Raw genomic sequence first — 23,215 nt, 5'->3', positions numbered from 1 at the left:
GTTTGGCATGTTTCACATAATTAAAAACATTTTTTTTTTTAACATTTTAAAAATAGTTCCCAATAACATATATTATCGAATAGCATCACTCGATGGTATCGCTGCTGCTCCGTCTATCGATAACTTAGCGTTGCGGGCAACGTATCGATGCTTTGTCTCGATACTTTGGTGCTGCTGACATACAGTGGCAGCGCAGCTCAAGTCATTTAGTTATTTTTCTGTCTGAATTTAAGAATTTTTGTTTTTGTTTGTCAGAATAATACTAATACGGTTAATACAAAATAATAATTCTGGAGAGCTGAGCAATCCTTTACAGACCAGAACTGGCGACTGCAGCCAGTTGGCGGAAACATGCGGCGACACCTGCCAGAAGCTGTTGTCCTGCGGCAAGCATAGCTGCGCCCAGCGCTGCCATCGCGGCGCCTGCAACTTGGTGAGCGACGCAGCAATTCAATTAAATATGCACAATATCTAATTAAAGCCTTTGCAGTGCCTGGTGCGCACCAAGAAGAAGTGTCGCTGCGGTCTGCACGAGAAGGAGCTACCCTGCTCCAAGGAGTTCAACTGCGAAACCAAATGCAAACAGATGCGCGACTGTGGCAAGCATGCCTGTAATCGCAAGGTATATCTTAGGCTATTTATGCCCTGTAAAGACGCAAGTTGTGAGGGTTTTCTTTAAATATGTAGAACAGACAAAAACACGCACATTTGAAGCCGTAAAAACTATTGATTATTACAGGGTATTTGCTAGTTCTTACCAATCGCTTTTTTGTTAACTTTTTCCAGTGCTGCGGCGACCAGTGTCCGCCCTGCGAGAAGATTTGCGGCAAGCAGCTAAGCTGCAACAAGCACAAGTGCCAGTCGGTGTGCCACAATGGGCCCTGTTATCCCTGCAAGCTGGAATCCCAGGTGAACTGCCGCTGCGGCAAGACGCGTCGCAGTGTGCCCTGCGGCCGGGAGAAGAGCGCGCGCATTGTCTGCCAGGAGCTGTGCCGGTTCGTAGCCATATATATATATATAATATATTTGTTTATGCTAATCTTAAGGCATTTGCCATTTGCCTGCAGCATCACATCCAAGTGTCATCATGCCATCAAGCATCGCTGCCACAAGGGTGAGTGTCCGCCCTGCGTGCAGCCATGTGGCCTGCCCAACGATACCAGCGGCTGTGGACACATATGCAAGGCGCGCTGCCACGCAGCACTGCGTGTGCCCAAGCCAGCGGATGCGCCGCGTGCGCAGCAGCACAAGGTGAGCCTCAACTGTTGCCCAGCGAGTCCAATTTAAAAGTCATTTACTTGCTTTTAGTATGAATATCGTTCGCTGCCGCATCCGCGCTGCGAGGAGGGCGTCCGTGTTGCCTGCATTGGCGGCCACGAGCTGGCCACCTGGCCCTGCTGGAACTCGAAGCCCACGTCCTGCCAGCGCAAATGTGCGCGTCAATTGAAATGCGGCAATCATCGATGCCAGCTGGTCTGTCACGCGGTGCCCCAGCCTGAGGACATGAACCAGCAGGCGGGCTGTGCCAATTGCGAGGAAGGCTGCGCTATACCGCGACCCCCTGGCTGCACGCACGCCTGCACCAAAGGCTGCCATGCGCCGCCCTGTGCTCCGTGCAGCTTTGTCATCAAAAGCAAATGCCACTGCGGCCTCAACCAGGTCATGTACAAGTGCAGCGAGTACTTCAATCAGGAGGAGGGCGGCAGTGTGCAGCAGACGCTGGAGCGCCGGCAAAAGTTTGGCAGCTGCGGCAATCGTTGCCTCAAAAATGTGCGTATTCCTTTCGCCACATGGTGTGTCCACACTCTATATGATAAACTCTTCTACACAGTTTGAATGCGGTCATCGCTGCATAACCGTCTGCCATCCCGGCCCGTGTCCCAATCCGGAGCTGTGCCGGAAGAAGGTGCGCATCTACTGCGCCTGCAAGCGGCTCAAGTTGGAGATAGCCTGCGATAAGCATCGTGCGGGGCAAACTGAACTAAAATGCGATGCCAATTGTCTGGAGGAGCTGTCCAAGGCGAAGGCTACGGAACAGCAGCAGCTGGAACGTAAATTAAAGCAGGAGCAGGAAAAAAATCGTCTGGAGCTGGAAAAATACGAGCAAAAGTTCGGCAAGCGCAAGCACAAGGAGCGCAAAGCTTTGGATGTGCAGCCCGCCAGCTATCACATCGATTGGCAACGTTGGGGCATCTATGCTCTGGCCCTGCTCGCCGTAATGGGCGCATTGGGCGTGGCATACTATGCGGATAGCTAAACAGCAAGAATGGACCAATAACAAATGCCAAAAATGATATTTGAATTTATATTAGAATCTACATAACCATAAACGACTGATGTAACTGTTGGCGCGTGTCTTTTGAGTATTTTCTCGGCCTGGCCAAGGATTTCAAGCTGTCTTCGTCTTCTGCTTGTAAACGCAGGCGGCGGCAAACACGCTCGAGCTGAGGCACGTGGATATCAGGAAATTCGAGAGCAGTATCCAATCTTGCGACTGCACAAAAACCGTATAGATACGGGCTAAAATATAAACAAGTTAAGATTGATTGCGATAAACCCATTTTTATGTTCACATACTCATGTTTGTGAAGGCGGACAGGGCCCACGTGGTGCGGCTCACGGAGCTGGCATCCTTTGTGCGCAATATGGCCAAAAGCTGCAGCACCTTGCTGGTGGCTCCAATGGGCGTGCAGAAGGGCTGCCGAGAAAAATGAACGTAAAATTCAAAATAACGGAAATCTTTACTAACAGAAATGACAGCTGTGCGCCTTAGGCAGCGTTTACTGTATTTTATACACAATATAGCCGTGTTTGTGGTCAGCGAGAGCATTGTATGTGTATAAATAGAAGCAGCACAAATATTATACAACAAACACACACACACATGACCTTCGGCAATGATGCCCAGTTCAGATCAGTTCCGAGCGCCTCATAATGCTCAGCTCCAATGGCAATAAAAACAAAACATAATTAGTTAATGTAAAACTAGTTTGAGCCCAACTCGTTATCTGGTCGAAACACATTCTAATCAATATCGCAGCTGTTCTATTGACTATTGACTGCGTTTGTGGAGGGAGATAATGGTCTCTTACTCACCACCAGGAACGTTAGGACGATAATGGGAAAGAGCTTTAGATAGATAAGCGTTGCAATGGTCACGTAGAAGACGGCAAAGATTTGTGTACGCTTGCCCAGCATATCCTGATATTTGAAGACATAGTAGATGAGCACATATTCCTGCAGCAGCAGCACAGGATACTCCATGTAGGATAGAAAATCATAGCCTGCGCTATAATTGTAGGACATCATAACGGTATAGCTGAACAGTTCCAGGCACAGGCCAAGGATGCTGATGCCTGCCGAAATGAGTGAGAGCAAGGAATCAAGTGAGTGGGCGTTAATAATAGTTGTGTGTGTGTGGGGGGGGGGGGGGGGGGTCTTACCTTTAGACGATTGGTTTTCGCGTATTGTGTTTATTTGCGGCACTTTGATGACCAGGCAGGAGGAGACCGTTATTAAACTCAGCAGATCAGCAATTATAAGCACTATTCCTTTGTCCAGATAGTGGGACACAATGTCCCCAAAGCCCTCGGACGCCACCGTTGTAGCCATTGCAGCAGCCAAACTAATATTAATTGGCCTTTTGACTTGATTTAAACAGAAGCAATCGATTGCGGGCGGGCCTGTGTATCGATATGCAGCTGTACACAGCATTATTTCAAGCAATGTCTTAAATCAGTATAATATACAGATGCTCTGTTTTTTGTTGCTCATTCAGTCAGTTTGGCATGTTTCACATAATTAAAAACATTTTTTTTTTTAACATTTTAAAAATAGTTCCCAATAACATATATTATCGAATAGCATCACTCGATGGTATCGCTGCTGCTCCGTCTATCGATAACTTAGCGTTGCGGGCAACGTATCGATGCTTTGTCTCGATACTTTGGTGCTGCTGACATACAGTGGCAGCGCAGCTCAAGTCATTTAGTTATTTTTCTGTCTGAATTTAAGAATTTTTGTTTTTGTTTGTCAGAATAATACTAATACGGTTAATACAAAATAATAATTCTGGAGAGCTGACGGCACATTGAAGAAAACGGCAGAGAAACGTACGTTGTAAATTCAATTAAACGTGTGCTCGGTGGCAAATGCTTCTTGTGCATGGGCAAGTGTGTGTATATGTGTGTGTGCGTGAACTAAACGCAAAAAGTGTAAAACGGATGAAATAGTTAAACAATTAAGATCAAATGCAATTGCATGCCGCAAGTGTATACCAAATATATGAATTCTGTTGTTCAAAGTGCACAAATAAATCTATCTAGGGGTAAAGTAAGCTCATTTTCTTATGCATGTCGTGACATTTGTTCTGCTGTATGTGTGCATGCGTGCGTGTATGTGTGTGTGTGTGTGTATATGCATACGACATCCGACGTAGTCGCTTTTGTATGTGTACAACAATGTTCACATTTTTTCTTTTGTTGCTTGCTCCACGAATTATGGGGCTGGCTCTCGCTTAGTGCAGGTGCAGAAAAGTGGGGTTAGGGCCAATACAAATCAGTTATTTTCTATTTTCATACTAACTTTAAAGATTTTTTTTCTTTGATTACCCGTTTCCCCCAATTCCCATGGTCATTTGGCTATGTATCGTACATAGAATGAAAAAACTATTTGTGCCTTGAAAACGACATTAATGGATGACAAGCGAGGGTCGGGGCATTTATGCTCGCTTTAGTCCTGTGTCTTGTCGTGGTCGCAGCACAGGTAACACGAATGCCGTGTGAAAGCGGACACAAAATGAAGCAAAACTGAGACCGAAAACGTGGACGGGAGACCCTTAAACCTTCAGAGGAGGTCAACAGCCATTTTTGAGAAGGGGAGGGTTTAGACGGCGCAAAGCAGCGACACATTCTCGTGCACATCTGATCTGCTTTGCGCGTGATGCAACACAGGATCCACACATACATACACGTGTTTGCGCCTGTGTGTGCGATGAAAATTCCTATGCGGATCGGCCTTTGTTATTCGACTGCAGCCCGCGGCCTGCAGTGATCCCTTTTTCGTTGTCTGTACGTGTGTGTGCTTGTGTGCGTTGAATTGATGCTGTGCGCGAGAGCGAGCGAGCGAGTGAGAGGGCGAGTCTGAGACTGATGGTCGACGCTGATGGCTGCGTTGCGAGCGAGCGAGAGAGATAGAGAGAGGAGAGCAGAGCAGAGCAGAGAGCCCAAACAGATAGCGGCTTAAATTGCAAGGTGTACGCTATCGTTGTCTTTGCTGCTGCTGTTGTTGTTGTTGTTGTTGTTGTTGGTGTGTATCTTTATTGCTTCTTCTTCCGTCCGTTACTTTTGCTCTTGTCATCGCATGCCTTTACCTTTTCAGCCATGCCTGCCTGGGCTATTGATCTGTGTGTGTGTGTGTGTGTGTGGGAATGTGTTTGTATGTTTGTTGTAATACCCGTTTCATCTTCTTTGCCCATTCTACTTCGCGCCGTTTTAGCTTCTTCCGCCGATGCACTTTTGTGATTTCCTTTGCCAGTTTTTGATTGTTCAGACGACGGCTGCTGCGACGGCGGCTGCGTCTGTTGTTGGTTGTTGTTGCTTTACAGACATTTTTCCCACTGCTTTTCTTTTGATTTTTGATTTTTTTTTTTTTCGCAATTCTCAGTCTCATCTTCATCAGGCGAACGTAGTAGGAAGAGTGAGCGAGAGAGACAGAGAGAGAGAGTGAGGGACAACCGACAACAGACAGCAGAAAAGTGCCTGCACACGATCTCCTCTCATCGTGCTTATTACTTTTGCCGTTTGCCTCTTAGCCCATGCTTCGCGTTGCGTGGGAATTTTTACAGAGCGTCGCAGTCGCAGCCAACAGCGGCTCGTTCCTAGCGGGTTTTTTTTTGCTGGTAGAAAAAAAAGAAGAAGGATAGCTTACAAGTTTAACTGTGACGCCTGTGTATTTATTCAAGTAAGTTAAAGATTAGTTATATTTGTCGCAGTTTATTATTGTTTAAAGAAAGCGTATGATGAGACAAGCATGTAATGTGGCCTTAAGAATCAGAATTATTTTCGATCCAAGGATATTTAGTTATTTATAAGTAGGATCCGATCTCATTTGTGCATTTCCCGTGAGAACATCCAACGGACACTTCCATCACATCTTTCGATGGGTTCCATGTTCTATGTTGGATTTGAACCGGCGACCGCTCGCTTGTTACTCCGATCCCTAAAAACCCGGTGTACACAGAACCAAGACTTCAGCTTCACCAAAGCGCACTTAAAAGGCTGCATGAAGGTCGAATATTCCACAGCAGAGGGGATGCTCCTTTTTCGACTTCACAATCCTTCATAAGTGTAGCTTTCGAGCTCGTCTGAAACCATGTAGACGTTGCTTTCAATGCCCAAAAAACTAGACTTAAAGCCAAATGTGTTGTTAACTTGCAGGCGAGGAAAGCAGCAGCAGCAGCAGCAGTGCACGCAGAGATTGACTTCCCGCCGCGCATAGTGATAGTATTATGGAAAAAGGATGTTCAGTTGCTAGCAGTAATTGTGAAAGTGCCGAGGACGACGCTCAGCAGGAAAGGAGCAGCAGCAGCCGAACTGGAAGCCACCAACTAAAGCCGCTAACACCTCAAGAAGCATCACAGCCACAGCGACATCCACAGCGACATCCACAGCCAAAGCCAAGCACTAGCCAAGCGAGATTAATAGTAGCTGAATCTATGTCCAAGTTGAGGGAAGACGTGGAGGACTGTGTCTCTTCAAATTCGCAACATGGCTTTGCCGTCGTGCTCGATGATGAGTCCAGTACCGAGACGGGCGTCCTGGAAACGTACGAGATAAGCTCTTCCAATTCACTGCCCACCAGCACGGGAGGCGGGGCTGCTTCAACAGTGGGCGTTGTGGTGCCAGTCGACGATAGCTCCTCGACAGATACACTCAATGGCAACGAGAACGGACGCAGCGAGGATGATGCCGCCTCCGAGGAGCGCAATTCCGTTTTCTTCAATGTCAACGATACAGAGCCGCCCGTTGTATGCCTTATAAACGATGACGATGATTTCGATGAGGAGGAAATTGTCGAGGAGGAAGACGACGACGACGACGACGACGAGGAGGAGGAGGAGGTGGAGGTGCGCTCCATGCCCACAGACTGCCCCAACAATACATCACAGATCGATGGCAGCGCCGGCATCGGTTGCACCGCTGACGGCATCATCACAACAGCCGATGGCTCCAAAATATTCCTGGAGACACCTGTTGTTGACGAACCGCAATCACATACTCATGCCAGCGTCACGGCCGGCAATCCGGCTGCCGCATCCGAGCAGCTGCTCGCAGGCAAACCAAAGCGGCTCAGCGATGAATTCGAGGCGGAGGAGCAGAACGTCCCGCCCCAAGGAGTTAAGGCTGAAACGGAATGCGGACAGGCGGATGTGGCTAGCAGTTCGCTGCACGACAGACAAATGTCCGTGCGGCTCAAGCAGATGAGCCTGACGGCCAGCGCCGAGGCGACGGCAGCCGCCAGCTCGACCAACAGCCACAGCTCGAGCACCTTAAGCCAGGCGGACATTGACTCCATGGATCGCATCGAGCGTCGCGACTTTGAGACCGAACAGCGACTCACCGGCGGCATTATACTCGGCACAAGTTCGCTGATAAGCAAAAATCGCCTCAATCTAAGTCTGATCAATCGTGCCGCGGCAGCAGCAGCAGCTGGAGCTGGAGGAGGTGCAGCAACAGCTGGAGCTGGCGGCGGCAGCGATGATTGGCCCAGCAGCAGCCAGGCGCGCGCCTTCTCCTCGGACAGCAAGGTAAATGAAGAAATCTATGAGATTGTATATTCCATGAGCAGTAGAATCTATAGCTAGCTACAGATAATTATTCAGGAGACGTCTGCGATCTCTGCTTGACCAGGACGACCTGAGTAGATGCCAGGTCTTTTTGGTCTGTCCGTTTCTTATCTGGATCCAGCTCTTTAAGCAGCAAATTTGTTAGCTAGACTCTTCTTATAAACATATCCATGCAGATCCCGCTTCTCCGTTCAGGGAATCTGTTATTCCTCTTTTAAAATATCTAATGGAATCTCATTCTTGTAGTGCACGTACAAGGATCTATCGACGACGCCGACGAGCAGCCGCAAGTACACGAACAGCCGACTGAGCAAGTCCACTGCCAAACTTAATTTGGGCTCAACGCTGGATTATGCTATTGCCGCGTGCCCGCAGCACAGTTCCAGCACCAATTCCAAGCTGCCCTTTGTGGTACTCGTCAAGTCGTCCAGCGTTAACAGCAGCGGCAGCGGGAGCAGCAGCAGCAGCAGCAACGCGTCCACTTCCACCACCAATCGCACAGATGTCTACACGAGCACCAACTCGAATGACAACCTGAACGCCTCCGCGACAAGCTGTCAGCAGCAGCAGTCGGACAAGGATGCAGCCGCGCCACTGGCCACATCCTTCAGCTCGGTGGGCTCACAGACGAGTCAGGAGTCAGGCTGTAGTCGCACCAGCGTGCTGGCCAAGTCGCTGGACGTGGATGCACAGCCATCGACCTCGGCCACATCGACCACATCCTCGGCGCGTTGCCATTACGCAGCGGCAACTGTGAAGGCGGCCACAAGACAGGTGAATGCCAGCGCCCAGACACAGGAACGTTTTCTGGCACGCAGCGGACTAGCAGCTGGCGGCAATAACAACAACAATCGGCCTCGTCGCCGCATTGAAGCCACACGCAACAGCGCCAATGATGCCATTGTTCTGGGCATTGTTGTCGAGGAGAATCCCAATAATGGTGACAACGGCGGTGGCGGCGGCGGTGGAGGAGGCGGCGGTGGAGGAGGCGGCGGCGGTGGCGTTGTCGAGCCGGGTGACTTTAGTGCCGAGGAGCCATGGGGTAATTGCGATGAGGAGAACAACTGTTCCGATTTGGAGGAGATTTGCACATGCCAGAACAGCATCTTGGCCACGAGTCGCAGCGGCAGCAATGCCAGTCTTAGCGAAGCCCTCGACATGGACGCCATGGATAGCTATCACGACGAAGCCGTTGCCAGCTCCGACTGTGTCCAACAGCAGCAGCAGCAGCAACAACAACAACAACAGCAGCAGCGCAAACGCAAATACAACGAGGGGCGTATGCTGGATGGTGACTATTCCATGAGCATAACGGGCAGCGGGGGCGCAGCTGGCGGCGGCCTGGGCAGCATTGCCGGAACGGGCGATAATAGCCGTAAGCGGATTGCCTATGATTTTGCCTCAACACCGCGCTCCTCAACCCAGCAGCCCTTAGGCAATGCCGTGATGCTCACGATGACGCCAACGACAACGACGGGCGTCGGCCTGGTGGGCAGCTCGCCGGCGCTGGGTCGGCGTACGCCGCGTGCCCTGATGCCGACACGCGACAATCCGCCGCCGGAGCTGCAGCATTGGCTGGCGCAATTCCAGCGCTGGTCCCATGCCGAACGGCTGCTGGCCGTGGATCGTCTGATCGATCATTGCGATCCCTCGCAGGTGCGTCACATGATGAAGGTCATCGAGCCGCAGTTCCAGCGCGATTTCATATCGCTGCTGCCGCGCGAACTGGCGCTATTTGTGCTCTCATATCTGGAGCCGAAGGATTTGTTGCGCGCCGCACAAACCTGCCGCAGCTGGCGTTTCCTTTGCGACGACAATCTGCTGTGGAAGGAGAAATGCCGCAAGGCGCAGATCTTGACAGAGACGCGCAGCGATCGGCCCAAGCGTGGACGCGATGGCAATATGCCGCCGATTGCGTCACCCTGGAAGGCGGCGTACATGCGACAGCACATCATCGAGATGAACTGGCGTTCACGGCCCGTCCGCAAGCCCAAGGTGCTCAAGGGTCATGACGATCATGTCATCACCTGCCTACAGTTCTCCGGCAATCGCATTGTGTCCGGCTCCGATGACAATACGCTTAAGGTTTGGTCTGCGGTCAATGGCAAGGTAAGCTGCGCAAGCTAATCCCCGGCGAGGAATCGCAAGTAATCTTCATTGTTTTTTTTTACTTTGCAGTGCCTGCGCACCTTGGTGGGTCACACGGGCGGCGTTTGGTCCTCGCAAATGTCCGGCAATATCATTATTTCCGGCAGCACGGATCGCACGCTCAAGGTGTGGGACATGGAGAGCGGCAGCTGCGTCCACACGCTCCAGGGACACACCTCAACGGTGCGCTGCATGCATCTGCATGGCAACAAGTAAGCGAAGTTTGGCCGCAGATACATTTGGATTTGCAACTAATCCCCATCTTCTTGTTAACCCAGGGTGGTCAGCGGCTCGCGGGATGCTACGCTGCGTGTTTGGGACATTGAGCTGGGCACGTGTCTGCATGTGCTGGTGGGTCATCTGGCGGCGGTTCGATGTGTGCAATACGATGGCAAGCTGATCGTGTCCGGTGCATACGATTACATGGTCAAGATCTGGCATCCCGAGCGACAGGAGTGCCTGCACACGCTGCAAGGACACACGAATCGCGTCTACTCCTTGCAGGTACAGTTAATAATCGGGCAATGCTCTGCAGAGCTTATCTAATCCCCTTCATTGTTCCAGTTTGATGGCCTTCATGTGGTCTCCGGCTCGTTGGATACCTCGATACGTGTTTGGGATGTCGAGACGGGCAATTGTAAGCACACGTTGATGGGCCACCAAAGCCTCACGTCCGGCATGGAGCTGCGCCAGAACATACTGGTCTCCGGCAATGCCGACTCCACCGTCAAGGTCTGGGACATAACAACGGGACAGTGCCTGCAGACGCTATCGGGTTTGTTTGCTTTGCTGCTTTGCTCGACTCGATTGATGGATTAATCCGGTTGATTCTCTAATGCTTACCAGGTCCCAATAAGCATCAGTCCGCGGTCACCTGCCTGCAGTTCAATTCGCGCTTTGTGGTGACCAGCTCCGATGATGGCACCGTCAAGTTGTGGGACGTCAAAACGGGCGACTTTATACGCAATCTGGTGGCACTCGACTCCGGTGGTTCCGGCGGCGTTGTCTGGCGCATAAGGTACTTATATATATATGTAAATACTAGACTATAATCTGGCTAAAGCTGTTACCAACTGAAGCGAGAGACTACAAGCTAGCCAGGAAACCTGCTAAGGAGGCCAAGAAGAAGCAGCCTGAAGAGGACCTACCTAACAGCTCAAGTCGATCGATGCCTTTAGTCCTAGCATGCAGATCCTCAGCCAAACAAACTTGAAACTAGTCTAGTCTAAATACCTAAACCTATTTGTAAATACCTATACTAATTGTAGACTAACTTCAGCTAGTTAACAAAAGTCCATATTGAATACTGTTCCCACTAGCTTTAACTGTTATTGCGCTGTTAACAGACTATTACAGCTGTTAACAGATTGAGTTCTTTTAAAACTGACCCCCAATTGAGAATAGGTAACATGGGAACAGTGCTTCAATCTAGACATGTCCGTCTGTCGATCAGGAAAGCTTCAAAACCCAAACAAAAATGATCATTTATATCTATATATCCCTCCATATTGAATGTTCACTTTTTGATATGCCCCCTTTCATTTCCCTTAAATTAGGATCTTTATGCTTTGGTATAAACATTTTTCTAAGCCATATTTAAGCATTTTGCTTTTTGCAAACGGTTTTTATTAAATGTTTTCCTTTTCTCGAACACAGAGCGAACGACACGAAGCTGATATGCGCCGTGGGCTCACGCAATGGCACGGAGGAGACAAAGCTTATGGTATTGGACTTTGATGTGGAGGGCGCTTGTGTCAAGTGCTCATAGGAACAGTGCCAGGAACAGTTCCAGTTGCAGTTCCAGTTGCATTTCCATATGCAAACTGTTTGCAAAAGATGGCGCCAGCTGCTCTATGTTATGATAAACGCGAATGCCGCTAAAACGCTTTAGCGAGCAGCCGGAAGCGATATCACACACACACATACATTCACACAAACACACCCATATATATATATATACCCACACACTCTCACACACACACACACACACACTTACAAAGAGGACGCGTCTATCTGTCATGCATAATCAGAATGTTATCGTCGCTTGCCTTGCCAACAAATGCAGCTGCTCACACACACACAAACACACACACACATATATACACCACGAACACACACACACACACATGGGAGTTGAGAGTTGTGAGTGTTAAAAGTTTTCAATTGCGTTGCTTTTATATAGCCAAAATTTGTTTTCCACAAAATAGCATAATTTTTGCTTCTTAGTTCTTATTGATTATAAAAAACGTGCATACACATACACATCTTTATATACATATATATATATATATATATGTGCCTATATATATATATATATTGCATTGAAAGTCGAATACTTAGGGTACATATTGTGTAATATGTAATATTAACTATATACGTATTATGCATATACAACATATACATACATACATACATATTTTGTTCCGTGTCGAATGAACCGAAAAACGTTTTATGAAAAAACAGCTTTATTATATTGATTAAAATTGTAAATTGTTTAAATGATTGATTAATTAATTAATTATGCTAATGTTAATATTGCCGTTAGAGCATTTTGGTGTCCACTTGAGTTATCGTTTCTGTTTCTATATATTCTGTGGTTTCGTTCGATCTGTTTTGTTTACACGCACTCACACACACACACACACACACATACGCATGCGTAATTACACACACGTATGCAATTGAGCGTATGTTATTTGATTTAAACAAGTTTCTGTTAAAATGCTTCCCGTGTGGCTAGTTCCGTGCAAATTGTATGTTCGTATATGCTTCAAATTATTGAGAGAAAAGAAAAATCGAAATAATTTCCATTTTTTTTTTTATGTTTTGCCTGCTTTTTAGTTGGGCCAGAGCCGTATATAGAGATTTAAGTATTTCGTGGTACTCAATTCATGAGGGAGAGGGGGGGGGGGGGGGGCAGCTCACACACACCCAAACTCACACATGCAAAACAAACAAAAAACACACATACATACACACACAAACACAAAAAAGCATTAAGCGAACATATATTTTAATTATAGACTGATTTATTAGTAATTGAAATTAATCTACAAATTTAAGCATAAATCTGAATAAACGCAGGAATAATAATTAAACCAAGAGTTAAATACAAAATGCATGTGCATGTGATTTTATGTTTGTTTTCTATCCTTTTTTGTGATAAACAAACGAAATACTTGAAAATGACAAAAACAACAACAACAACAACAAAAAAAACAACAACATCGATAACGGCCAATAGAACGATAATTGAATATACGGTATATTTGTACTCACCATGCGGCGCACAAATGTATTTGGCCGGCGGTTGAGAAAGAAGATAACTCTAAACAATAATTGAAATACTTTATGGCATAATTATCGTAACAATAAATGAAGTAAATCCTAAATTCCTTTGTAAAGTTTTGTTCGGCTTTTTAATTGTAATATCTAGAGATTTAAGTCATTTTTATTGGTAACTCACCTTTTTTTTAGTTCACCTCATTTCATTGAGTGCAAGTGCAACTATAACTGTAAGCTGTCAACTGCTCTCTTGCTCTCTCATCAGCAGCAGCTGCAGCAGGCTATCGATCAGGACTGTCGAATGGTAAGGTGTGACGTCACAGCTCTGGCGGAATTGATGCAGCCCTGAATGAAGTTTGTTTCTTATATGCATTTTTCAGGGCAAGTGAAGTACCACGCTGACAAAATTCCAATGCATACTTTCCGGGGCAACAATTGCAAGCAGTGCACTTGCTTGAAAATCACACACACAGGTACAACATCGTATGCTATAATTGATGCATAAGGATGTGAAGAACAGAGAGCAGCAGCTACTTTTACTGACGGCTACTCAGAGGATGAATATTTCGGAGCATATTGCCAATTTCGCAAGTAATTAGTTATATAGGTTCACCAGGAATACATTTACAGTTTAGTTAGCGAGGATATTTTGAAAAATATCGGATTACCGATATATATTTTTTAAACGATTTTTGATAGTTATCGATAATTTCGTTGAATGATTACGAATATCGATCGATATTGAAAAATTAAACCGCGTAACTCTGAACGATCTTTGAAAATTGGATCCATTCTACCCTTTTTAAGCACATAAATATATATAAAATTGAATTTTAGATTAATAAGATTTTACACACAAGCAATGCAATAGCTTTCCACCCATTTTCCTCAGTTGTTGGTAGAAATATTTCATTGGTTTGGGCTCATCAATCAGCCTGGTCCGTTCCAACAGTTCGATTTAGATTTATAACTGAATAACGTGAATATAATGGACTTCTTTAATTGTGTTCGTTAACTTAAAACAAATCAATTCATTCATGATTCAACTTATAAATGGGGGTCAATCGACTGAGTATAATACATAATTTTAACTGGATAGAAAAACACGTGGATAATGTTTTTATGGTGCGAGTATATCTTTGAGTGCATCTTTTACATTTTGGACTTCTTGCTGCTGTGTCCCTCGATGCCCAAATTGCAGCGCGAGGCAACATCCTGCACGGAGGTCAGCCCCGTGGTGCTGGTTGGCAACGGGCCACCAAATGCCGAGGCAGACAAATTGCCATTGCTGGGACGCTTGCGCGGCGGCGAATGGACAGGTGACTTTTGTTTGAGGCACTCGACATCATCGAATACCACCTGGGCACCGCCGCCGCAGGTGGGTATCACATTGCCCTTGTACAGTTTGGTCTCGACGTCGCCATCGGTGTCCGCCTCCTGGGAGACGAGACAATATTTGTTGGCGCCATGTCCGGTTAGCTCCTTCATGTCCGTCAATTTGGTAACCGACTTGCGATTCTTTAAATATGGCTGCATAATGGTGCCCAGTGGCACAGGATTGGCAGCGCGATGCTCCAGCCACTTGTCGCCGGCGGAGCGAGATCTCCGATGCCTGTTATTGGCAGCTGCCAAGCCCTGTTGAGCGTAGAGCACAACATCAGTTGCAGTCTCGGAATGGTTAGCTTAAGTATTTAACTTACATGTCGCGGCGTGCAATAGATGTCTGTGCGTGTCGTTGCCGGCGCGGAGGACTCTGTGCGAGCTGTGAAGCCACCGCCGCCGCGTTCCTTGTCGTTCAGCAGATTCTCTGAGCTCTGCGAACGCGGCAGACTGGGCACGTCCTCCGACTGCAGAATGTTTGAGACGAGGCGCAACTTCTCGTCCTTGATGCGCATTCGCTCCTGCATCTTGGCGCGCTGTTCGCGCAGTTTCATGTCGAACTCGCGTTTATTTTTATCGGATTCAACGGCCAGCTTTGAGTTGAACTTCTTTTTCTGCTTCTCCTTCTCCTGTTCCTTTTGCGTGAGCAGATAATCCTGCTCGCTCAGCTTCTGGGTGAGCTCCTGGATCTGCCGCTCGCGCTTGCTAACCGTATTGTTGAGCACATCGATGGAGCTCTCGTGTATGCGCACCTTGTTCTCTAGCGCGGCGCTGCGCTCGCGCTCCTGCTTGTAGACGGCCTTCAGAGAGGCCAGCTCCGTGCGCAGCTGCAGATTGTCGCGGTCCAAATTCATCAGCAATTGCCGGAAATTGTCACCTGGCATAAACAGAGAGCTTGGTTAAGGACATCACTAGGGATTTGGAATATAATGTAGCTACATTTAATGTCCATGTTGGCGCGCAATTTGCGCCGCTTCTCGATGCGCTGCTCTAGATACTGCATCAGCTCCTGTATCTTGCACTCCGTCTCGGGAGTGTCCATCTGATAGTTGGGAAAATCTGGACCCAAGCTGTACACCAGGCCCACATCCACCTCCAGCTGCTTGGCCTCGGGTATGCCCAGCTCGTTCAGATTGTTGACAGCGATTTTGAACAGTTTATTGGCCTTGCGACGGCCGGGCGTCAAGCCCAGATCTGGTTTCATGGGCGTGGCACGCGCTATTTGCACCTCCTGCGTCATCTCGGCGAACTTCATGACTTGCTGCGTAGCGTAGAAAGTTGTTAGATAAACCTATACAGGCGTCGTATACGGGCTTCATATTTACCATATTCTCGTCGTAGTCCTCGATGCGCGGATTGACGCACACGATCATGGACACCTGGCCCTCGCCATCAAAGTAGTTCTTGAACATGTGCGTGATCTTTGAGTCGCGATAGGGTATCTTCTTGGCCGCCCCATTACCGGCCAGCTGCTGGTTTTCGCGCAGATATTCCAGGCAGGTGCGCAGCGTCATCAGCGAGTTGTTTATGTTGCCCGCCTCGCGCAGACGGACGCCCGTGTTCTTGGTGCGCGAGGAGCGTTCGCTGCCCGCCAAATCCACCAGCGACAGCTGGCTAACGGTGATCGTGTGCTTGTCCTGGACCACATGCTCGCCCTGGCAATCGGTGGGCGCCTGCACCAGGCGTATATTGAACACGGAATGGCTGCGACTCGACTCGGCATTGAGTATTGTGTTGCCCATGCGTTTGCGCTTCTGGCCCATTTGGAATACCTCCAGAGCTTCTTCCACCGTCTTGACCTCCACCTCGGTGACGCCGTGCACAAACATCTGATGATTGGCATCCTCGCGTATGATTTTGCACTGCAAGGATCTGCACTCTCCAGAGGATTAGCAACTAATAAAGATTGATTAAAGAGATGCGTCTTACTTCTGTACGCCCGTGTCCTCGAGCAGATCGTAGACACTGTTGTTGTACATCTCCACGTAGGTGATGAACACCGAGTACATGTTGTCCTCGTCCAGCACCGAGAGCGGCGTTGGCTCCACCGAGGCCTGTGAGGCTATTTCCGGATCAGAGTCCTTGCGCCGGAAGCCAAAGCGACCGGCGCCCGCAAAACGCTGATTCATTTCCTGCTGCCGCTCGAGCAACGCATCCTCCTCGGACAGAATCTCAAAGCCGTTCAGCCGGTCCGGCTTGAAGACAAACTTCTTGGCCTGATAGTCGGATATGGTGCGAAAAAGCAAATCCAGGCAGCGCGGCATTATGCCACGATGCCGTGCATTCCCCGTCATTGTGTAGGTCTTTCCGCTGCCCGTGACGCCGTACGTGAAGAGCAAACTGTTGCGGCCGCGCACCAGATTCTCGACCAGCGGCTGCGCAACGGCAGCGAATACCTCCTGCTGGTTGGAATCCGGCTGGAAGACATGCTTGAAGATGTACTGTATCTCGCGCTGGGCGCCGTTTTGCTTCGGATGCAGCAGCTGATCCTGCGAATTGAGCGCAATTGTGGTTGTGTTCTTGACACGCATGCACGTCAGATCGCCCTCCGATTGCAGCGGACGCACACGGCAGAATACATTCACCGGATCCTGCTGTTTATTGGACACGTCCCGTCGTTTCTCTGGGTGCGTATGCGCGGGCGCAGCGCGGGGAGTTTTCGGGACGCGCATTGGCGTACGGGGCCTGCATTGGAAACACATACATCTCAAGCATATTTTGCATTTAATGCTATTTGAATACTCACACTGCTTTCATATTGATATTTTTTGTAATTTTATTACGGCTGCAATCTTGTTTTTTTGCTTCTTTTAAAAAACCAACAGAGTTTTGGTTCGTTAGCTTCAAATGCTTGCGCCCATACAGACGCCACGCTTGTTCTTCCTCTTCTTTTCGATTTGCGTTCGCTGCCAACTTCATGTGGCTCGAAATTGCGTTCTAAACGCAGGGTTGTATTTTCGATAAGCAACAAGCAAAGCAACAATTTATTTCAACTGAATTTAGATTTCAGCACATTTGTTATTAATTAAACAAGTGCTAAATAACGATTTCACAATAATCAGCAGCGGTTGCTCAGTTGTTAAACAAAACAAAAAAACAGTTAATTTAAGCCGGTCGTTAAATTCAAAAATTTCTTTCTTCGAATAATATTACAATTTTAAAATGCATATTAAAGTGTCATAATTAAAATTACAAGTTAAAAGTTATTGCATTTGTGTGTGAACCACCGAAGACGCAACCTATTTTTTGTTGAACTTAAATACGGACAAGAGGTTACGCATGAGGGCGGGGCCATTCCAATAGCCCGGCAACATCAGCTTCCAGTAGAGCAACGGCATCAGATCCTTCTTCATGATGAACATGGAATAGCGCTCCTTGTTCTGTGCCACCGGGAACGTTTCCAATGGCGTCAGACTGTAGTCGAACTCCGCCAGAATAACGCTATTGTAGCCGGTCACCAGCGGACACGATGCATATCCATCGTACACATCGCGCAGAGGCTTCCCATTAAGAGCTGCGATCATATTGCGGAACACAACCGGCGATTGGGCAGCTGCAAATAAACAACAAATTTTGTATATCAATCTCTGGTCAATGCTATGGAAGGCTTCGAATGGTTTTCCAACCATTTTCCACAATTGCGGATGGTATATTATTTTTTTTTTAAATTTCATCTTACGTCATTTAAAAAAATATCAACCTTCCAGCTCTTACGTCAATTGTGCAACTTACGCCATTGGAAATATCAACTTTCCAGTTTTCCAATTGACTTACCTGCTGAGGCGGCAGTCTTGGAGTTGGGTGAACCGGACGAATCGCCAATGGCGAACACGTTCTTGTATTTCGTGTGCTGCAGCGTGGACTGATCCACGCTCACAAAGCCGGCTTCATTGATCAGCTGCTTGCAGCGGGTCAGCGCCTCGGGAGCACTCATCGGCGGCACAGCGTGCAGCATGGAATACTACGGATCATAAGACAACAATATCTATGGATATACTTGATGGACAAAAAGGGAACTGTACCTTCTCCTCGAAGCGTTCGGCGGGATTGTCCAGATTCTCAAAGACAGCTATATCCTGGCCCGGCTTAACCTCGATTAGATTACGGCGTGTGTTAACCGTAATGTTGCGCTTCTTAACAATGGGCCACAGGGCATCCGCATAGTGTTTGACGCCAAAAAGCACGGGCAGAGCCGTATTGTATATCACGTTAATCTTGTCACGCTTGCCCATCTGTATGGAGTCCAATTAGCAGCTTATCCGGATGTAGCAAACGGTTGCTTACCTTGCGGAAATAGTGCTCCGAGATGTAGACAATCTTTTGTGGTGCGCCCGGACACTTGACGGGCGACGATGGATACGTAAAGATGGCATTCCCATCCTTAATATTGCGCAGGCAATCGTATACTCTGTCCACATACATGGGCGAATATATGGAGGACACCTTGCCATTGGGTATGGCCAGCGCCTCCTCCAGTCCGGGTATCTGAGCGAGATCAAAAGGCCGGTGAGTGCCGAAAGAGACAAAGCTGGTCAGGATTATCACGAGCTTACCTTATTGTAGTTCAACTGGAGTCCGGTGGCGATGAGCAACATGTCGTACTTGATCGTATTGCCGCCGGTTGTCTTAACCGTATTGCTGTCCGGATCGAATTCAATGGCCGCCTCGCGCACCCATTTGGCCTTCTTGGGCAGCACCTGCGACATGGGCTTGTAGGAGTGCTCCAGCCGTTTCATGCCGCCACCAATTAGCGTAAACATCGGCTGATAATAATGTTTCTACGGGCGAACGCAACGGGCTTGAGTGCGACTCGACTCGACTGATTTCTGAGAGATTTGCTTACGTACATCGGCCGGTTCCACAACGATCACCTTGTTCCTGCCCAGGCGCGAGGAGAGCTTGGCGGCCATCGCACAGCCGCCGGAGCCGCCGCCAACAACCAAAACTTTGCAACTGTGTAAATAATATTCAAATTGAATGTGGCTGAAAAACGAGCTCAACTTTCGATCGATCAATCCCATTCCGATTCGGATAAAAGCCTTAAAACCGGAAGACGAAATACACAATACCCTCTACAAGGTTAAAATAACATATATAACAATTTTGCCAGCAGCTGTGACCGACTGCGCTCTACTCTGTTGCACTGAGAAACTGCGCTTAATTCAAACGAAAATTTGCAACTTTCGGAAATTTAAGATTAGCAAACAAGAATTTTTGCTATCTATAAAATGTTAACCTTGGATCTTGGACTATCTTGCTTTCATTTTCGTCGAAGTTGACGTGCAACCAATATGCCCGCTCTCACTATGCGTACAGGGTATATATGCATAAAAAAACAAACCTGCTGCCATCAGCCAAATTAATTTTGGTCTACGTGCTCAAATCCCCTCCCTGGCCACTAATCATGCTAATTATATTTGTTTTATAGATACATATACACATTAGGAATGCGCTGTCCAAACTTTACGATCTCCAATTGGGACCTGTTTGTTTCCCATGGCTAAGCAGGAGAAGGGGGGGGGGGGGGGGGGGGGGGGGAAGGTGTGGCAGGCGAAAACTTACTCATGCTTGTCGTGAAGCGCTTGGCTCGCCGATAGATGTCGCACCAGTAAGCGCTCGCTGAGGCGGCGTGTGGCCAGGATCTTGGTCTGTCTAAGGGCCAGCGGCAGGCAAGTGTAGGAGCTCATTTTGTACACAAAACCTTTTGGATCATGCGATCTCGGCAACTTTTTGCTATTAAAGATATCTCTGTGTGTATAATATATATACGTGTATGTGTGTGTGTGTGCGTGTGTGTCAAAGAGAGCTGCGCGATGCGACCTGCTGCGACGACGTCCGAATGACGACTGCCGACTGAGAGAGAGAGAAAGAGAAAGCAAGCAGCGGCAAAGCTTTTACCGTTCGATTAACACATTAACATACACCACACGCAAATGTGTGCTGCTAATGCTGCAAACTGGTAAAAAACAAAAAAAAAAAACACGAAAACCAAAAACACAAATTGTGTTTCGCCAGAATCCGTTTTTATTGCAAATGTTGTTTTGTTTTTGTTTTATTATATATTCTTGTTGCCGCAGCAGATTTGTTAATTACGCATGTTGGCTGCAAACTTTTCTCGCCCAGTGTATGCCGTTAACCTTGACTGAGCTTTGGCCACACGTGTGACGGTTATTTATTCGAAAAAAGCTTTGCAAGCTCAAACAAACGCAAGCTTTACTTGGCGTCTGCTTTTGACAAACTGTTGCGTACAGTGCTGCGCATAAATATAGGTACAGCAGAGCGTGCAGCTTTCACATAAGCTAAAGTCAAGTTATAGTCTAACTGATGTTCGATATCTGAACTGAATAGCTTTAATTTATGGCGTGCTTTGATATGCTGATATAACAGCTTTTCAATTTTATAGCATACTTTTAGGTTAACAGGGTCATCTAAGTTTCTATGTGGCCCAACAAATTGGAGAGATGGATGTATTAAGTTAATATTTAATCAAGCTGGCAGATTTTTTTGGGGCCTCGGGGACGACATTGACTGGGGATTTGTAAAACTTACACAAGTCGAAGTTTGTTCAGTTTTTATTTGACATTTTAGGGCAAAAATGAAATATTCCAGAATCAGGATATGTATGAGAACATTTTGAACCAATTTCGAGACACGGTTTATTCCAAAAATAAGCCTAGATATCTAAATATTTAAAATTATATATCTAAAGAGATGGTATTTAAAAAAGAAATTTACAGAAAACTATGAAATTTAGACGGAGCAAGAAATTAAAAAGCTTCAAAACGGAAAAGGAATTATTTTCGGTTTTGAAATCCGAAGGATTTTGTCATGTGAACTAGATCCAAAATAATCAGGTTTATCTGGCAGTTGTTGAGGTTATGTCCGATCCTCTCACATATACATAGGGTATACAGAACTTGCGGCCCCTAAAAGTATGACTCACAATTTTGGGCAGAATTGGAAAAGCTAAAAAAATAAACAGAACACTTGATGGGTTGGTCAAGGGGGGGGGGGGGGGGGGGGGGGGGTGGTGCGCGACATTTTAGATGTGATTAGTTAAACTAATTTGCGCCACAAAAAAAAAAAATACGCAGAATTGTGGCAACAGTTGTTGAGATACCCTAACCACATGCGCTTAAGCGGGTATTATGGCTTGGGCAAAATGTTTGTAACAGGCAGAAGAAAACATCGCCGATTCCAATGGAGGTTATAGATTCTTGATCAGCACGAAAACTTAGTCCAACTGGAGACATTCGTCTGTCTGGTTAGGTTAGCAATACCATATAATACATATATTCTTGATCCGAACTATATGTCAGTCTATCTATTCAGTAGAAAAGTGTCCCGATACCATATAGTATATATATTCTTGATCAGAACGAAAGCTTAGTCCAACTAGAGTCTTCCGTCCATCCGTTTCTGTGAATCCGTTCATTTCGGGAACTACAAAGCATCCCGATCCAATATATTCTCGATAGATCAGTTAAACCGGATACCGGTTTCATAAAGTATATATATAAAGTATATATAGTCCAGATAGTTCCGCCTGTCCGTATCCTTCGATCTCGGGAACTACTATGGCGCAGGGTATCTGCTAGTCCCGCACACCCGACTGGAGTACACTTAGCTTGTTTGTTGTATTTAATTACGACATGCTGAGGACTGATTGGTGGTGCCAGGACCAGAACCAGGACGAGCACGAGGACGAGGGCCAGGCAGCTGTAGGGACAGCGCCTCTGTGGGCGTGTGTAGAGCGTGTGGGTGTGACGCAGTCGCGTTATCAATTGGAGACAAGCTGACAATTCAAATGAAGCCCTATTGCCAGACACAGTTGGCCAAATTGGCTGGACGAGCGCGTGGGCGACTTTTGGGCTCGCCAAGCTGTGCGTGTCTGTGTGCTTCAAGAGGTGGCTGGGTGAGGGATACTGGTGAGGGGGGGGGATGTTGCGCTGTTGCCAGGCAGCGACAGACATTGATGTCCCCACGGTGCCATTGATAAGTAGCTCATTATGATGATTGTCCCCAAGGAAAAGACGCCATTTTTTTCAAGCCCCCTCCCTGTCACTGGTCCCGCCCCCGCCCCCGCCCCTGACGAGCTTAAAGTGCAACTTCATTTGAATTTAACGGTTTCGAGCTCCGAAGTGCATTTCAATTTATGGCACAGAATCAATTAGGCTCTGCCGCCCAGCTGCGTCCGCCGCCAACAGTCGCATATACATATATATGTATGCAAATAGTGGTCCAGCGGCAGCAGGTCTGCAGCCGGAGAGCTGAACACTAGCGCAGTCTAGTGCGGCATGCACGACTAGCAAATACCCTAAACATGGATCTGCCAAAGACCAAGCCAAAGGCAAAGGCTGCCAGCTTTTGGGGAAGGGGGGTAGCAGAGGCAGTTTTTGTATCGATAGCACACGCAGTATAGGCTCTAGTTTAATTGTTGTCTCTAGCTTTGCTCCGAGCAATGCTCCAAATGCGGTAGTATCGATTGTTATCAAACTATCGTAAGTTGTTATGCTACGAGCTGTGCTCCAATTACACGACTATCGACTGGTATCG

At 47.4% G+C, this 23,215-nt stretch overlaps 5 protein-coding genes across 7 annotated transcripts; 2 read left to right on the top strand and 3 right to left on the bottom strand.

Moving 5' to 3' along the window:
* The first annotated feature begins 156 nt into the window (after positions 1-156).
* LOC116650506 (NF-X1-type zinc finger protein NFXL1-like) lies at positions 157-2,347 on the top strand. Its single transcript, XM_032434284.2, has 6 exons — positions 157-433; positions 491-622; positions 787-995; positions 1,068-1,251; positions 1,309-1,770; positions 1,832-2,347. Exons 2-6 carry the CDS (start codon positions 587-589, stop codon positions 2,255-2,257), a joined length of 1,317 nt encoding a protein of 438 aa, XP_032290175.2. The 5' UTR covers positions 157-433; positions 491-586; the 3' UTR covers positions 2,258-2,347.
* On the bottom strand, positions 2,292-3,769 carry LOC6622214 (solute carrier family 66 member 3). Its single transcript, XM_002046298.4, has 4 exons — positions 3,444-3,769; positions 3,097-3,356; positions 2,578-2,698; positions 2,292-2,520 (listed from the first exon to the last, which is right to left on the bottom strand). The coding sequence occupies exons 1-4, from the start codon at positions 3,712-3,714 to the stop codon at positions 2,390-2,392; spliced, it is 783 nt and encodes a 260-aa protein (XP_002046334.2). The 5' UTR covers positions 3,715-3,769; the 3' UTR covers positions 2,292-2,389.
* A 171-nt stretch (positions 3,770-3,940) lies between these two features.
* On the top strand, positions 3,941-13,398 carry ago (F-box and WD-40 domain protein 7). Of its 3 annotated transcripts, XM_015175484.3 has the most exons (9): positions 3,941-4,112; positions 5,665-5,961; positions 6,438-7,807; positions 8,093-9,955; positions 10,025-10,206; positions 10,273-10,498; positions 10,559-10,769; positions 10,841-11,012; positions 11,651-13,398. In XM_015175484.3, the coding sequence occupies exons 3-9, from the start codon at positions 6,509-6,511 to the stop codon at positions 11,760-11,762; spliced, it is 4,065 nt and encodes a 1,354-aa protein (XP_015030970.1). In that variant the 5' UTR covers positions 3,941-4,112; positions 5,665-5,961; positions 6,438-6,508; the 3' UTR covers positions 11,763-13,398. The 3 variants fall into 3 exon arrangements, with proteins under 3 accessions (XP_015030970.1, XP_015030971.1, XP_002046333.1); XM_015175485.3 differs by lacking the exon at positions 5,665-5,961; XM_002046297.4 differs by lacking the exon at positions 5,665-5,961 and having other exon boundaries at positions 3,941-4,327.
* An 861-nt stretch (positions 13,399-14,259) lies between these two features.
* Positions 14,260-17,555, bottom strand: pav (kinesin family member pavarotti). The gene is made up of 6 exons (XM_002046296.4): positions 17,406-17,555; positions 16,589-17,344; positions 15,985-16,531; positions 15,599-15,920; positions 14,980-15,536; positions 14,260-14,914 (listed from the first exon to the last, which is right to left on the bottom strand). Exons 1-6 carry the CDS (start codon positions 17,414-17,416, stop codon positions 14,432-14,434), a joined length of 2,676 nt encoding a protein of 891 aa, XP_002046332.3. The 5' UTR covers positions 17,417-17,555; the 3' UTR covers positions 14,260-14,431.
* Positions 17,556-17,763: 208 nt separating this feature from the next.
* On the bottom strand, positions 17,764-20,508 carry Sqor (Sulfide quinone oxidoreductase). Its single transcript, XM_002046295.4, has 7 exons — positions 20,222-20,508; positions 19,507-19,612; positions 19,213-19,437; positions 18,944-19,144; positions 18,682-18,891; positions 18,434-18,620; positions 17,764-18,212 (listed from the first exon to the last, which is right to left on the bottom strand). Exons 1-7 carry the CDS (start codon positions 20,344-20,346, stop codon positions 17,899-17,901), a joined length of 1,368 nt encoding a protein of 455 aa, XP_002046331.1. The 5' UTR covers positions 20,347-20,508; the 3' UTR covers positions 17,764-17,898.
* Positions 20,509-23,215: the final 2,707 nt, after the last annotated feature.

The sequence above is a fragment of the Drosophila virilis genome, chromosome 3 (assembly GCF_030788295.1).
Source record: "Drosophila virilis strain 15010-1051.87 chromosome 3, Dvir_AGI_RSII-ME, whole genome shotgun sequence".
NCBI lineage: Eukaryota > Metazoa > Arthropoda > Insecta > Diptera > Drosophilidae > Drosophila > Drosophila virilis.
The sequence above is the reverse complement of the archived record's forward strand: the minus strand, read 5'-3'. Positions and strand labels throughout refer to the sequence as shown.

Excerpts from the sequence above, each read along its gene's own strand:
- ago (XM_015175485.3), top strand. The coding sequence starts at position 6,509 with ATGGAAAAAGGATGTTCAGTTGCTAGCAGTAATTGTGAAAGTGCCGAG. Across the intron at positions 10,207-10,272 it reads ATGCATCTGCATGGCAACAA|GGTGGTCAGCGGCTCGCGGG; the intron begins GTAAGCGAAGTT and ends TTGTTAACCCAG. Across the intron at positions 10,770-10,840 it reads GTGCCTGCAGACGCTATCGG|GTCCCAATAAGCATCAGTCC; the intron begins GTTTGTTTGCTT and ends AATGCTTACCAG.
- LOC116650506 (XM_032434284.2), top strand. The coding sequence starts at position 587 with ATGCGCGACTGTGGCAAGCATGCCTGTAATCGCAAG. Across the intron at positions 996-1,067 it reads GTCTGCCAGGAGCTGTGCCG|CATCACATCCAAGTGTCATC; the intron begins GTTCGTAGCCAT and ends ATTTGCCTGCAG. Across the intron at positions 1,252-1,308 it reads CGCGTGCGCAGCAGCACAAG|TATGAATATCGTTCGCTGCC; the intron begins GTGAGCCTCAAC and ends ACTTGCTTTTAG.
- pav (XM_002046296.4), bottom strand. Across the intron at positions 16,532-16,588 it reads GAGGACACGGGCGTACAGAA|ATCCTTGCAGTGCAAAATCA; the intron begins GTAAGACGCATC and ends TGGAGAGTGCAG. Across the intron at positions 15,921-15,984 it reads AGGACTACGACGAGAATATG|CAAGTCATGAAGTTCGCCGA; the intron begins GTAAATATGAAG and ends TACGCTACGCAG.
- LOC6622214 (XM_002046298.4), bottom strand. The coding sequence starts at position 3,714 with ATGCTGTGTACAGCTGCATATCGATACACAGGCCCGCCCGCAATCGAT. Across the intron at positions 3,357-3,443 it reads CGAAAACCAATCGTCTAAAG|GCATCAGCATCCTTGGCCTG; the intron begins GTAAGACCCCCC and ends TCATTTCGGCAG. Across the intron at positions 2,699-3,096 it reads TCGTCCTAACGTTCCTGGTG|CCCTTCTGCACGCCCATTGG; the intron begins GTGAGTAAGAGA and ends TTTTCTCGGCAG.
- Sqor (XM_002046295.4), bottom strand. The coding sequence starts at position 20,346 with ATGAGCTCCTACACTTGCCTGCCGCTGGCCCTTAGACAGACCAAGATC. Across the intron at positions 18,892-18,943 it reads CGGAGCACTATTTCCGCAAG|ATGGGCAAGCGTGACAAGAT; the intron begins GTAAGCAACCGT and ends GACTCCATACAG. Across the intron at positions 18,621-18,681 it reads CCGAACGCTTCGAGGAGAAG|TATTCCATGCTGCACGCTGT; the intron begins GTACAGTTCCCT and ends TATGATCCGTAG.